The 14,439-nt window shown below is 49.4% G+C and overlaps 1 protein-coding gene across 1 annotated transcript in view; it reads right to left on the reverse strand.

Annotated features, from left to right (window-relative positions):
• LOC142583408 (cell adhesion molecule Dscam1-like) overlaps positions 1 to 14,439 on the reverse strand; it is a 680,687-nt gene that overhangs the window by 350,777 nt on the left and 315,471 nt on the right. Inside the window, exons 29-30 of the mRNA XM_075693861.1 lie at positions 12,878 to 13,153; positions 10,401 to 10,647 (exon numbers count right to left, since the gene is read on the reverse strand). Coding sequence (XP_075549976.1) covers positions 10,401 to 10,647; positions 12,878 to 13,153 — 523 coding nt within the window. The remainder of the gene's footprint in view (positions 1 to 10,400; positions 10,648 to 12,877; positions 13,154 to 14,439) is intronic.

Consider the following 14,439-nt stretch of genomic DNA (forward strand, 5'->3'; position numbering starts at 1 on the left):
TAGCATATAAACTGTACGTGGTAGCGGCATCCATCGTGGCCCCGTGACCTACGTTGTAAGCTTGCACTACGAGTCGAGTTTCTTATGGAGTGGGTAATGGAAAGGAATCGCTAAATCTGCACAGTCTTTTAGAAGATGCTGCGTATCTGAGACTGAATTCTAGCGGTTTTTATCGTCCCTTGCGAATAACTTTTCGATTGCTCCTAAAATATTGCAGCAATGACGGTGAGGCACTGCTTCAGTGTCCTTCTCAGTTGATTCGGGCGTCAGTGAACATTCATGTTAGCCCCATCATGATGACGAAGAATATGAGTGAATTCCCGTTTGAAAACGGACAATGTCATGTGCCGCCAGACTCCTGAATATGCTAGTGAGATACATGTGTAATGTTACTATTGCTAGCATGTTTTGATTGATTTTGTGATTGACTCATTGATGTCCCTACCTCCCATTTTTTTAGACTTCATTTTAAGACTACGTACCCATTTTTATTCAACACCGCACTAACGCGAAGTCACCGCAAGATCTCTAAGACGAGAAGTGTGCTGCGCCGGTGCCTGAGAATTTTTCCCTGGTTTGCCGTACACTCAGTGGAAGAAGAAAGAAACTTTATTATGAAGTGAAAGGATTGATGGTGGTTGGGGCTCTTAGTCCAGGGTGCCAATGGCTGCCGCCACCGCGCTCGTGTTGGTCATATCAGGGCCAGCCAGAACAGAGGCTCGGAGTGACGGAAGATTGCCTCCCACTGGGCATATGCTGGTTGGGGGGATTTGAGAACAGGGATATCCGTAAGTAGTTATTGGTACTCAATCGTGACGTGCAATGGTGGTGCACCGCAGCCTGGGCAGGTGGTGGGGTATAACGTAGGGAAGAACTTGTTTAGAAGGAGGAGGTTAGGGTATGAGTTAGGTTGAAGCCGTTTCAGGGAGACGGCTTCACTCCAGGAGGAAACTTTTGTGGAGGATGATATCGCAAGCGCCCTAGTCTGTAAACGTCTACAGTGTCACGGTATGCATTGGGCAAATTCTGGGAGGCTTGATCTGGGTTGCTCGCCTCACTGCCGGTTGCCCGGCAGCTTAGCTCACGAGCAGCAGCATAAGCGCGGTCATTGCCTGGCAGTGAGGCGTGAGTAGGTATCCGTATCAGCCTGATGCGTAGTATTGAGAGATCTAGAGTGCCGGGGAGCTTGCGTGTGCTGGTCAGAGCGCGATCGGCGTCCTGAGGTATATGACCTCCGAGGGAGGCTCGACATGCGTCTTGGGAATTTGCAATGATGGTGTGGCTGTGTTTTGGTGACTTCCTGTGACTGATGGCATGGTTGATGGCGAGTGCTATGGCCAACGTCTCCCCTGTCAGCGCAGTCTCGTTTTGGAAGCTACACGAGCGGATGATATTACCCTGATCGTCCACCACTACCACCGACACTTCTCTTTCTTTGTTTACGATCGCAAGAGCGCATATATAGTGGGCAGCGTCAGCATAATACACGGTGCCCACAGCTGGGCGTTGAGGAGTTTCCGAAGGCATCTAACACGCGGATCCCGGCAACCATTATGATGCTCTCGATGCATATTGCGCTGTATGGGCGCTATGGTCAGTAATGTTGGGATGTTTCAGGGGACGGGGACATGCTCTCACGTAGAGAGCGAATGATGTGGGTAGCCCATCCGTGAGAGCAAATGCCTGCCTGTGGCGGTCAGGCTTAATCGCTCGAGTTGCACCATTCTGTGGGCTTCGATGTGTCTCTCAGTGGTGTTGTGTAACCCGAGGGCAAGTAGTCGTTCTACCAAAGCATACACAGGAATTTCGAGCGCTTGTTTAACGGCTCTTCTAATAATTGTGTTTATGCGGTTAGTGTGGGAGAGGGTCAGGTTGTGTTATGGGAGGTGATAGGTTAGACGGTTAATAATGCGTGCCTTGACCAGCCGCAGCATATCGACTGCCTTGAGTGCTGAGCGGCGGTTACTGACGCGCCTCGTCATGCCTATGATTTAGTTCAAGGAGATCTATCATGAAGTGAGCTCTGGCATTGCATTCGAGTTAATAACCATGGATTCGGATCCTTTGTTGAGTGGGAATTGGTGCGCCTTGTATTTTCACTTCAATCACTGGAATTAGTATTTTGATGTTGCTTCCGGGTCGCATTATTATCAGTTATGACTTATGCGGCACACATTCGTGGTGTCCAATCACGTGGTATGCCTGCACTATATCCAGCGCCCTCCTTTGGCGGTCCTGAATTTCTCCGTCCGAGCCAGTGCTCTTCCAGAGAGTCAAATCGTCAGCATATATCGCGAAGTATGGACCCTCGATCTCCTCCAAGAACTGAGGGAGTCTCGCCATATCTATGTTGAATAGCGTCGGCGAGAGCAAGAACCCCTTAGGTGTGCCTGCTCCGGTCATTTTAATGTCTGGTGTCTTCACGATTTGAGGGAAATTGGCCGTAAATTTTGGATCGACAGTGGTTTTCTGGACTTCAGCATGAAAGTGATTTCGGAATGTCGTCATTCCAGAAGGAGATTGCCGGCGGGCTTTTGCTGATTGTATATAGCACAGAATGCTTCCATGTCCTCATCTGGGTATTTCGAAGTAGAGTATACCGTATCCCGTCCTCACCGGTTGCCGTGTTCCGGTGAATGTGTGCCAGTGCGGCTTTGATTTCATTGACAGTTATGCGAGTGCCTAGCGGGTAAGTTTTTCTGTATACGGATAGTCCGGATAGCTTGGCTTAGAGCCGCGGGAGAGATACTTTTGTTCAAGGTTTTTCAGGAGCTGGTTTCCGTCTCCTCCGTACTGGTAGAGGAATATCAGAAGCTACAAATTTTTATGGGATTTCGTGTTTCTCGGACCTATTAGCGACAGAAGGATGGCCCAGGTTCTCGCGGTGCCCAGCGTACCACTTAGCTTACCACAAAACGTATGCCAGTTAGCACTGGTCGGCTTCCTGGGGTGCTCTCGTGATTTGGGATATTCTGATGCGCAATTTTCGATTGAGTTTTTGCCGCCTCCATAATTTCGTGAAAACTCGGCGCCCCGCTCCACAGATGTAGGACATGTGGGTCAACCTCGGGGGTCTCTGTTGTTGTAGTTATGCGGCTAGTGGTTTTGTTTAGGTCGTTGCGTAAATCACTGAGCCAACTGGCATAATTTTGGGGGCTTTCCCTTCCACCGCCAACCTCCGGTCGCGCTGTAAGACCGCACTGCTGAGCTCGAACCTGACAGCACAACTCTGGGCCGTCCAGCGAGCCGAGGAAGCCGCTTCGAGACAAGGTCTCGGAACCGCGTTCGTGGCGGGTGCCCAGACCCACTAAAAAGACGGCGGACTCAAATCTTGTTGATTTGAAAATAAAAGTTTACGCTCTCTCCTCTCCTGTGGTTGGATCCCCGCGGAATTTGCGGAGTTTGGTCCACTTTGTAATGTAAGTTCGCTTTTCAGGGCGTCTGTAACTTGTGCATCTGATGCGGATGACGAGAATGTGGTAATCGCTACCCAGCGTCTCGCCAGTGTTCAGCCACTCGCCCTTGACCCCTCTCGTGAAAGGGGGATCAGGGCATGTGCCTATCTCGACACTAGTTCCCTGGCGACTAGGCTGGGTATGATCTGTTATGAGGGTGAATCGGTGATTATATGTGAGGTGCCAAAGTCGCGTACCCTTTGGTTTGTTACTGCGATAGGGCCAGGCCACGCGTGCGGCATTGAAGTCACTGCACACTATGGACTGTGGGCCCATCTTGATGAGTTCCGGCAGTAGGTACTGAAAATTGTCCTGCCGAGCACGAGGTGCACTGTGTACATTTAAGTTGTACAGGCTATTTTGCCGCGTGTCCACAGGGACGATCTCAACGTTTTGATGAGGATTCTCTGACGTGAGAGTAGCATGTGTATAGGTGAATTTGCTGCACAAGAGCGCGCACACTTTCGCATCGTCCGCGTCCCTTATGGTCTCGTAGCCACCGATAGGAGCATGTGTGGCGTCCGGGTCTTGCAGAAGTATGATGTCCGGCGACTCTGACGCTGCGGCAACGTACTGTTGCAGCGAGCCCCGTTAGATCAGTACCGCTTGCAATTCGGTACCCCTTGCAAGGGGCCATCATTAAGTTGGGCTGGCCCAACGTACTGGTGAGCATGTTCGCTTGCCGCTAGTCACGGAACTGAGGTTGGTGTAGCGCGTGCGACTAGTGAGGATGAGGAGTATGATGATTTGGAGGGAAGGGGTTGTGTCGTGAGCTCTCTCATGCTCTGCTTGAGTTCGTTTGTAATTTAATGTAGCATTGGTTTCAGCACCGTGGTTTGGAAGTCTACGAAGGCGGCTCGAAACATTTCTATGACCTCTGTGACAACGCTTTCTCGCATCTCCTGTATTGCTCCGTTTAATTCTCGTCGAAGCTCATGCTGGAGGTCGTTGCACAATGCAGTTGTGGACAGCGGAGGAATCTTGGCGCGAGGCGCCTGTGATTGGGATTGCGTTTGTTGTGCGGACTGAGGTTCGGATGAAGGTGACGGAGATTTGCGCAGTGAAGGTGGCGGGCCCTCCGCCCAACTCGCTGCCCCTTCGGACACTGCTAATGGTTGCTGTTATGGTAGCGGTGGCGGCTTCTTCTTGGCCGGTGGTGGTGGTGATGGTGGTGGTGAGGATGATGATCATGATGAAGACGATGGTGGTCCCCGCTCGCGGTTCTTGGAGCGGTTGTCAGGGCCTCGGCTGCAGAATCGGGATCGGTACCGCAATCGGCTTCGTCGCTCCTTGAATGGCGCCAGAGGACGATTCTGTTGGTGTTTTTGTTTCTCGAGTTCCTGACACACTCGCTTCTCGTTATGCGGCTTTCGTGCCCGGCTAGGACAGCTGAGATCTGTGGTCGGGTGATCCCCGTTGCACGTCAGGCACTGGGGCTGGCCTTGGTGAGGCTCGGTGTTGGATGGGTTTTCAGTCCCACATGTGGTGCAGCGCTTTATGCTTGGCATGAGGCAGACGTCCTCGCGGTGGCCCTCTGTGAGGCAGATGCCCCACACCTGGGCCCTCGGGGTGCGTATGTAGCATCTGTACTCGGTCTCATAATACCTCACATAGCGCGGTACCTTGAGGCTAGCAAATGTGATGATGGCCGTGGCTGTTCGCCCTATCATGACAGCATGGAGGATTTCCACCCCAGGCGCCAATAGGTAGTCTAAAAGTTCGGTTGGTGCAGTCCCTTCGTCGGGACCCGTAACGATTCCTTTGCAGGAATTATCAGGGGAGGCGATGTATGTTGAGAAGGGGTAGCGGTGCGGGCCAAGTGTAAGCGATGCCTTGTTAAGGCTGGTCGCAATTCATTCGCTTGGCACGCTGATGAGGGAGATGTTTTGAGCCGGTTGAACACGTAGGTGAAGTTCGTCGACCTCTTTTTCCTTGAAGCCCGCGTCGATGCCGACGGCGCGAGTCAGAGCATGTCGAGGCCGCTTACGTAACGTGAGACCGTTTCTCGGGCGCAGGATGACTTTAAAATCATCAATGGGCAAAGGTGGGGGCCTCTGGGGTCGTCGTGGTACAATTTGGTTCAAATGCTGCGCCTCTTGGCGGCGGACTGCTGGGCCAGACTTAGCGTCAGCGCGGCGGCCCCACCAACCGCTAGCGGTGAGCCATGATCCATCAGCCAGGTCCTCTGGATATCCTTCTGTTGCTGGATCGTCGCCGTTGGTGGCTATCACCTGCATGATGGTGGTAAATGGGGGTTCGCGGTGTTGGACAAGGTCGGCAGCATCTGAAAGCCGGTCCTCAGCACGCTGAGGCTTTGCTCGAGGACGGCTTGCATGATGGCTCAGAGACGCCAAGAGCGGCCCTGCTGCATCGACGGCGATCATGACATCGCCGAGGTAGGTCACAGGAAGCATCCGCTGTCGTGGTCGAAATAGGGCGAGGAAAAGCGCGTGAAACGCTGTAGTGTCTGCAGTGGCGTAGCTAGGACCTCTGGCACCCGAGGGCCATAGGTCTTCTGTACCCCCCCGCCTCTGGTGCAGTCGAGGAACGCGAGGAAATCAACAAGTTCCGGGTGTCTTCAGACGTATATGACACCCCTATGGCCCCTTGCATCCGGGGCCCACGCCCCCCCCCCTGTTGCTACGCCACTGAGTGTCTACTGTTGACGCAAGTGCTCCAAACCTCACGCCCACACATGGATGCAGCTCCAAGAAGGCTCTATGCCCTCAGCGGAGCTTACTCAGTGACCAAAGGGGGCGAGAGGTTCATTGAAATCCGACAAATACCCAGTGCGTTCATGACGCAGTTCGCTAAACCGTCGGCATGAAAGACACTCAAGAAAAAAGTGGCACATATTCGGTCCGTATGTGGCACAGCCTGCTCATGAGTCCAGTTGCTGTCTTCAAGGAAACCTTGCAACGTTGGTTCGATTTCGTTCAGCATCAGAAAGAATTAAAAGGAACTTTTTGTGATTGCAGAGCGGAACAGGCCCAGTGGCAAATGGCAAATACCAAGTTACTCAATAATAATAATAATATTTGCGGTTTTACGTGCCAAAACCACTTTCTGATTATGAGGCACGCCGTAGTGGAGGACTCCGGAAATTTTGACCACCTGGGGTTCTTTAACGTGCACCTAAATCTAAGCACACGGGTGTTTTCGCATTTCGCCCCCATCGAAATGCGGCCGCCGTGGCCGGGATTCGATCCCGCGACCTCGTGCTCAGCAGCCCAACACCATAGCCACTGAGCAACCACGGCGGGTACCAAGTTACTCAAGTTGGCGTTAGCTGTTCATTCGAGACCAGCACAGACCCTAGTGGCACAAAGCCATAACTTCTAGTCGGCGTCATACTGTTTCTTCAAACAGCGGTAACTACCTAGTCTCACGTCGTTACGGATGTGCACATCTTCACATACACGGTGACCCAAGTTGGTCCAAGGGTTTATTTCGAACCCTATTACCCCTACACAGCCCAATGCGCTACTCACCATACCACTGACTACCCAGTGACCCTGGTAGGCGGCACAATAGTAAGACATGAACATAGGAACAGACATTCACAGATACAAACATAGATCATCATCATCATCATCATCAGCCTGGTGACGTCCACTGCAGGACAAAGGCCTCTCCCATACTTCTCAAACTACCCAGGTCATGTGCTAAATGTGGCCATGTTGTCCCTGCAAACTTCTTAATCTCATCCGCCCACCTAACTTTCTGCCGCCCTCTACTACGCTTCCCTTCCCTAGGAATCCATTTCGTAACTCTCAATGACCATCGGTTATCTTCCCTCCTCATTACGTGTTCTGCCCATACCCCCATTTCTTTTTCTTGATTTCAATTAAGATATCATTAACTCGCGTTTGTTCCCTCACCCAATCTGCTCTTTTCTTATCCCTTAACGTTACACCTATCATTCTTCTTTCCATAGCTCGTTGCGTCGTCCTCAATTTAAGTACAACCCTTTTCGTAAGCCTCCAGGTTTCTGCCCTGTACGTGAGTACTGGTAAGACACATCTGTTATAAACTTTTCCCTTCAGGGATAATGGCAACCTGCTGTTCATGATCTGAGAATGCCTGCCAAACGCACCCCAAGCACATTCTTATTCTTCTGATTATTTCAGTCTCATGATCCGAATCCGCCGTCACTACCTGTCCTAAGTAGATATATTCCCTTACCACTTCCAGTGCCTCACTACCCATCGTAAACTGCTGTTCTCTTCCGAGAGTGTTAAACATTACTTTAGTTTCCTGCAGATAATTTTTGGACCCACTCTTCTGCTTTGCCTCTCCAGGTCAGTGAGCATGCACTGCAATTGGACCCCTGAAGTACTAAGCAAGGCAATATCATCAGCGAATCGCAAGTTACTAAGGTATTTTCCATTAACTTCTATCCCCAATTCTTCCCAATCCAGGTCTCTGAATACCTCCTCTAAACACGCTGTGAATAGCATTAGAGAGATCGTATCTCCCTGCCTGACGCCTTTCTTTATTGGGATTTTGTTGCTTTTTTATGGAGGACTACGCTGGCTGTGGAGCCGCTATAGATATCTTTCAGTAGTTTTACATACGGCTCGTCTACACCCTGCTTCCGCAATGCCTCCATGACTGCTGAGGTTTGACTGCATCAAACGCTTTCTCGTAATCAATGAAAGCTATATATAAAGGTTGGTTATATTCCGCACATTTTTCTCTCACCTGATTGATAGTGTGAATATGGTCCATTGTTGAGTGCCTTTACGGAATCCTGTTTGTCCTTTGGTTGATGGCAGTCTAAGGTGTTCCTGTTTCTATTTGCAATTACCTTAGGAAATACTTTGTAGGCAACAGACAGTAAGCTGATCGGTCTATAATTTTTCAAGTCTTTGGAGTCCCCTTTCTTATGGATTAGGATTATGTTAGCGTTTTTCCAAGATTTCGGTACGCTCAAAGTCATGAGGCATTGCGTAAACAGGGTGTCCAGTTTCTCTAGAATAATCTGCCCACCATCCTTCAACAAATCTGCTGTTACCTGATCTTCCCCAGCTGACTTCCCCCTTTGCATAGCTCCCAAGGCTTTCTTTACTTCTTCCGGTCTTACCTGTGGGATTTCGAATTCCTCTAGACTATTCTCTCTTCCAATGTCGTCGTGGGTGCCACTGGTACTGTATAAATCTCAATAGAACTCCTCAGCCACTCGAACTATCTCATCCATATTAGTAATGATATTGCTGGCTTTGTCTCTTAACGCTTACATCTGATTCTTGCCAATTGCTAGTTTCTTCTTCACTGCTTTTAGGCTTCCTCCGTTCTTGAGAGCATGTTCAATTCTATCCATACTATACTTCCTTATGTCAGCTGTCTTACGTTTGTTGATTAACTTCGAAAGTTCTGCCAGTTCTATTGTGGCTGTAGGGTTAGAGGCTTTCATACATTGGCGTTTCTTGATCAGATCTTTCGTCTCCTGCGATAGCTTACTGGTATCTTGTCTAACGGAGTTACCACCGACTTGTATTGCACACTCCTTAATGATGCCCACAAAACTGTCGTTCATTGCTCCAACACTAAAGCCCTCTTCCTGAGATAAAGCGGAATGCCTGTTCTGTAGCTTGATTTGGAATTCCTGTATTTTCCCTCTTACCACTAACTTATTGATCGGCTTCTGATATGCCAGTTTCTTCCGTTCCCTCGTCAGGTCTAGGCTAATTCGAGTTTTTACCATCCTATGGTCACTGCAGCGCACCTTGCTGAGCACGTGCATATCTTGTATGATGCTACGGTTAGCACAGAGTATGAGGTGGATTTCATTTCTAGTCTTGCCGTTCGGGCTCCTCCACGTCCACTTTCGGCTATCGCGCTTGCGGAAGAAGGTATTCATCGTCCGCACATTATTCTGTTCCGCCAACTCTACTAATAACTCTCCCTTGCTATTCCTAGTGCCTATGCCATATTCCACCACTGCCTTGTCTCCAGCCAGCTTCTTGCCTACCTTGGCTTTGAAGTCGCCCATCAGCATAGTGTATTTTGTTTTGACTTTAGCCATCGCCGATTCCACGTCTTCATAGAAGCTTTCGACTTCCTGGTCTTCATGACTTGATGTAGGGGCGTAGACCTGAAGAACCTTCATATTGTACCTCTTATTGAGTGTCAAAACGAGACCTGCTACCCTCTCGTTAATGCTGTAGAATTCCTGTATGTTACCAGCTATGTACTTATTAATCAGGAATCCGACTCCTAGTTCTCGTCTCTCCGCTAAGCCCCGGTAGCACAGGACGTGCCCACTTTGTAGCACTGTATATGCTTCTTTTGGCCTCCTAACGTCATTGAGCCCTATTATGTGCCATTTATTGCCCTCTAATTCCTCCAATAGCACTGCTAGACTCACCTCAGTAGTTAATGTTCTAGCGTTAAACGTTGCCAGGTTCATATTCCAATGGCGGCCTGTCCGGATAGCGCATGGATAGCGCCCGCAAATTGCATTATGTACCGAAACAATACTAACGCGATAAAACTCGGTGCTTTTCCCATCTCGCTTTCTTTGAACGCGTTATTCGCGCTTTGCAAAAGTGTGAATGTGAATCAACTCACCCAGCCTCCTGTTTCTCCGTATTTTCTGCTTAATACTGCTCTTAGCTCTGGCGTGCACTGCACAAAAAGTGAAGACTTGCCGTGGACGTCTACGCGTGTTCTTTCTTGCCGCCATGTTGGAAACATTATATTCATTTACGTCGCCACCCGTAGTGATCCATTTCTTTGCAAGAACGCAGATCACCTATATTTCCAACATAAGTGTCCCGTTCACCTTGGCAGTTCTCACTTATATCGATTCAATACTGGAGCGTTTCCCCTTCCTAACGAAAGCTAGCCTCAGATTTGAGAAGGTCCGCACTTGTAGAAACAACTCTTTGGCTGCATTTTGCTGCTGCCAGTGAGTTGCGTAAAAACCAAGTGTGGGTTTACCTTGCGGCGCTGGACAGTTGTTCCCGGCTTCTCCTGGCGGCCTCTTTGTTTTTCTTCTGTGGCAGCACGGGCGGGACCGAGGAACTGCCTCCGCCCCCACTGCCTCTCCGGTGAGCGTCCCCTATCCCGCCGCTGGCTGCACTTGTCCGCTCAGGACGGCCTTCAGCGGCCCGCTCGTTGCCTCCAGACGTGGAAATGGTCGTCGTCGTGGTGGCTGTCGCCAGGTCGCTACTGCGGGACTCTGCGGCTGCGAAATACACAAGGCTCGCGTCACTAAGCATTGAGGTGATCGAAAATGACTTGCTTACTAAAACATCGAAAGGACGCATTTACGCTTAACCGTTCTTCACAAGAACGCGACTCCTATATGACACAACTTGCTGAGCTCTATCGCTCCTTGGGCTGCACATCGTTATTAAGGCGTCTGATGTCGCGATACGGAGCGAATTTCTTTTTGAGCGCTCCAGCTCTTTCAGCCATAGCTTCCGCTCACCTCTCCGTCATACATGGGCTATTTTTCACCTTTTACTCGCTCAGCTCTTAGTCATATAGCTTTATACAGGGTGTCCCACGTAACATGAGCCAAGATTTTAAATATGAAAGGCGCGTTGGAAGCGAACTGAGCGGAACGTATACAATTCACACTGGCCTATCGTAACTCAGACATTTTTCCCCCATAACTCGCTCAATATTTGAGTTTAATTACCCAACATTTTCATTACTGGCTGAGGACCTCAAGTCTGATACGCAAATTTGTAGAGAATCTTCAGAAACGACCGATCCAATTGTTTTGTACGATATTTTCAACGTAGTCCTTTTTCCCGAGTTCCAAAGAAAGTCCGCGAAACATGAAATAAGCCACGTGACGGAGCGCTTGCGCCGTGGTAGTGTACATACAGCTCTCAGCGCGCGTTCGGTCAACAAAGTCGGCTGCACCGTGACTGGCGACGGAGAAGCGGCAGGACATTATCTCCTCGACTACGCATGGACAGCAGCATTCATTTGCCCCGTCATGCGACAGGAGCCACCGGCCAAACTGCCGACAACCATCACAATTCTCTATCGCTTCACCGTTGCCAGTCACGATACAGCCGACCGTGTTCACTGAAGGCACGCTTAAGAACTTTACACTACCACTGCGCAAGCGCTCCGTCAGGTGGCTTTTTTCGTATTTCCCGTACTTTCTTTGCAACGCGCATAAAGGACTACGTGAGATGTAGCCTACAGGAAACAACTCGATCGGTGGCTTCTGAACGTGCTCTACAAATCTGCCAATCATACTTGGGGTCCTCAGTCAATAATGAGAAAAGTTGGGTAATTTAACCGAAATAATTATTGAGTTCTAGAGAAAAGAAAAAAAAAGACTGCCTGAGTTACTATAGGCTATTGTGAATAGTCTGCATTCGGTTCAATTCGCTTCCAACGCGCCTTTCATTTTTAAAGTCTTGGCTGAAGTTACGTGGGACACCTGTTTAGCTCCCAAAGCGTGTGTTTGTCTCTAGTCTGGACTTGCAAATTTCCACTAGCAATTCTGAATCGCAGACACAATCAAAATAAAAGGTACACCAGGGCAGGGATAGCACGAACGTTTTTAATACGTCCGTGTACCGTTCTTGTAGATTAAAGAAATGGTATAAATGGTATAACTTTCTTTTCAATATTTGACCTTCTTCAATGCTTCCTTTCGTTTAAGAAAGAAACGGAAGCACTGAAGAAGGTCAAATATTGGAAAAGAAAGGTAAACCAGTGGTGATACCGTATTCTCACAAAATTGCTCATAATCTGAAGCACGTCGCCGGGAAATGCAAAATTCCTGTGGTTTTTTCCGTGCCCCGAAAACTTGCTACATTGTGCCGCCTGATTGGATCTCAAGTAGAGTGTTCTATTAAACATAGAAACCTTTTTTTGAAGTGTGAAGAAGCGTTCGTACACAGCATAGCACTGGAGTGCGGGAAATAGTATATATCGGCCAATTTAGCCGATGTTTTAATGAACGCCTGCGGGAGCACAAGCTTTCGCTGAAAAATGGTTGTGGCTCAATCTTGCCGCGTCATTGCAAGGCCTGCGGGAATGAGAATAAGTAAGTATGTGAAGCAAGGCTTCATGATCCAACAATCATGTTTAAAAGCAAAGACACTGTGGTGCGTGAACTGTTGGAGGCCAACCAGATTAGAAGAGAGGTGGACGCCTGTGACAGCACCCCATCTGAATATTTGCACAAATGAATGCGTTTTTAGATAAGTCTCAGATTTTAGTTAATTTTGTGATTCCCTTCATATACATCTTCTGTGTTCTCGCGCTTGCGCATTCACATAATCAGTGCTTTTTTTTCTTCCCTCTCACCATGGCTGTATATTCAGCCGCTTTTAACCTCAATAAACAGTTGCAAGTAGCGCCTTGTCCTGTCTTTGTTCTTTCTTAGTGTGCTGTCGCTATTGGCGCTTCATCTTTTGAAAGGGCCATAGGCATGCACTCACGCTTTGGCTGCGACTGTTGCTGCTGCGAGGACGACGTCCGTGGTCGACTGGACGAAGTCACCGGTTTTCGTTTGTTCTTGGCACCCGAGCGTGCAGGGGCCGAGGAAGTGGACGCGGCGCGTCCATTTCGCCGCCGCTTGTAGAGCACCAAGCAGATGACGGCGATGAGTCCGGCGAGCAGCACGACTCCGGAGGACGCCATGGAGACCAGCGTGGTGGTGTCTTCAAGGAAGGCAGCCACCGCGGACTTGTCACTGCCTCTGTCTGCGACACCGGCTGCCCACCGGCATGAGCGCCGCCATGAAAGAGAGACCACGCACTGTCGTTACTGACAACGATGCAAGCTTTTAGGTAAGCGTCATTAAAATCATTGACGCAGTGCACCGCCTGTTCGCGGTTGAAAACGGTTTCCCTTGAGCACCAACGAAACCGTCGCGCATATGACATTTAATCGCAGGATAACAGTCAGGTTACACCATATAGAGAAAGAAAGGTTGGTTGCTAGATTTGTTGTCCTAACAACGCGCATGAGTGCGCTTTTATAGGAGCCTTTTGGCGCTAGTATTGTGTTTTAAATAGGACACTCAAAGATCCGTAAGTTTCTCGAGACTAAAAAGGAAACCAAGCAGGTTCGCCCTGTGCCTTGCTTTCAACTGCTTTTGTTAAGTGCGTTAAGGTATATGTAGACAAGAAAACATTTACCACAAGTCCTGCAGGACACCAGCTGGGTCCAGACTGCGTAGGGACATTTTTGGACTCCTTTTTGTTTGACGTCATTTCTGGCATCACTTGCCCGATTACCACACTAGCGAGGGCTGGACTTGAAAAAAATAATAATAAATTAAAGAAAATAAGAGTTTTGTTTGAAGGTGAAGTACACAAAGCGAGAGTGATGTTTAGCGTTGTGCTTGGGCCCCTCGCACGATAATTTAACAATACCGAGAGGCGACGTGGGGCAACACCGCTCTCGAGAGACCTAGGGAGGTGTTTTGTAAAGCCTGGGATACATGGAGCGAAAAACCGGCGTCCAGGCGGCGAAAAACGCCCGGCGTCGAACGCTCGCCCCTCGGCGTCCAAAAATTTGACGCCCGCCGGCTATCCGGACCGATCGGAAAAACCGACGCCCGGCGATCGACGCCGGCGGAAGTGGCGGGAGTGCCTCTCGTGTTCACCAGGCGTCGCGACGATCGATCTCCCACCGATTTCCGGTAGCCGCCGAACGTTTTTGTCTGTTTTTCCTTTTTAGCTGGTACCTCCGTGGGAGCGTCCGTCGCGCGGCCGCGCTGGAGCGACGGAATGTGGGCGTTTGCGCTTGTTTGGACGCGCACTTTTGGTCTCTCTGCGCGTGAAAAGGACACCATCGATCGTTACAGCCGAATATTGAATGTTTCAGAGCATTAAATGAAGAGTACAAATTTGTGTATACATATTTTTCGTCTACAAGCTTAAGTGACGTGCTCACGAAAGAGATAATTATATATGCGGTACAGTTTTCTTACCAACCCTTTCAAAAATTGCAATTACTGTGAAATATCCTGCTTAAAACCTTTATTCTGCGTAAG

This window comes from Dermacentor variabilis, chromosome 5, assembly GCF_050947875.1.
Source record: "Dermacentor variabilis isolate Ectoservices chromosome 5, ASM5094787v1, whole genome shotgun sequence".
NCBI lineage: Eukaryota > Metazoa > Arthropoda > Arachnida > Ixodida > Ixodidae > Dermacentor > Dermacentor variabilis.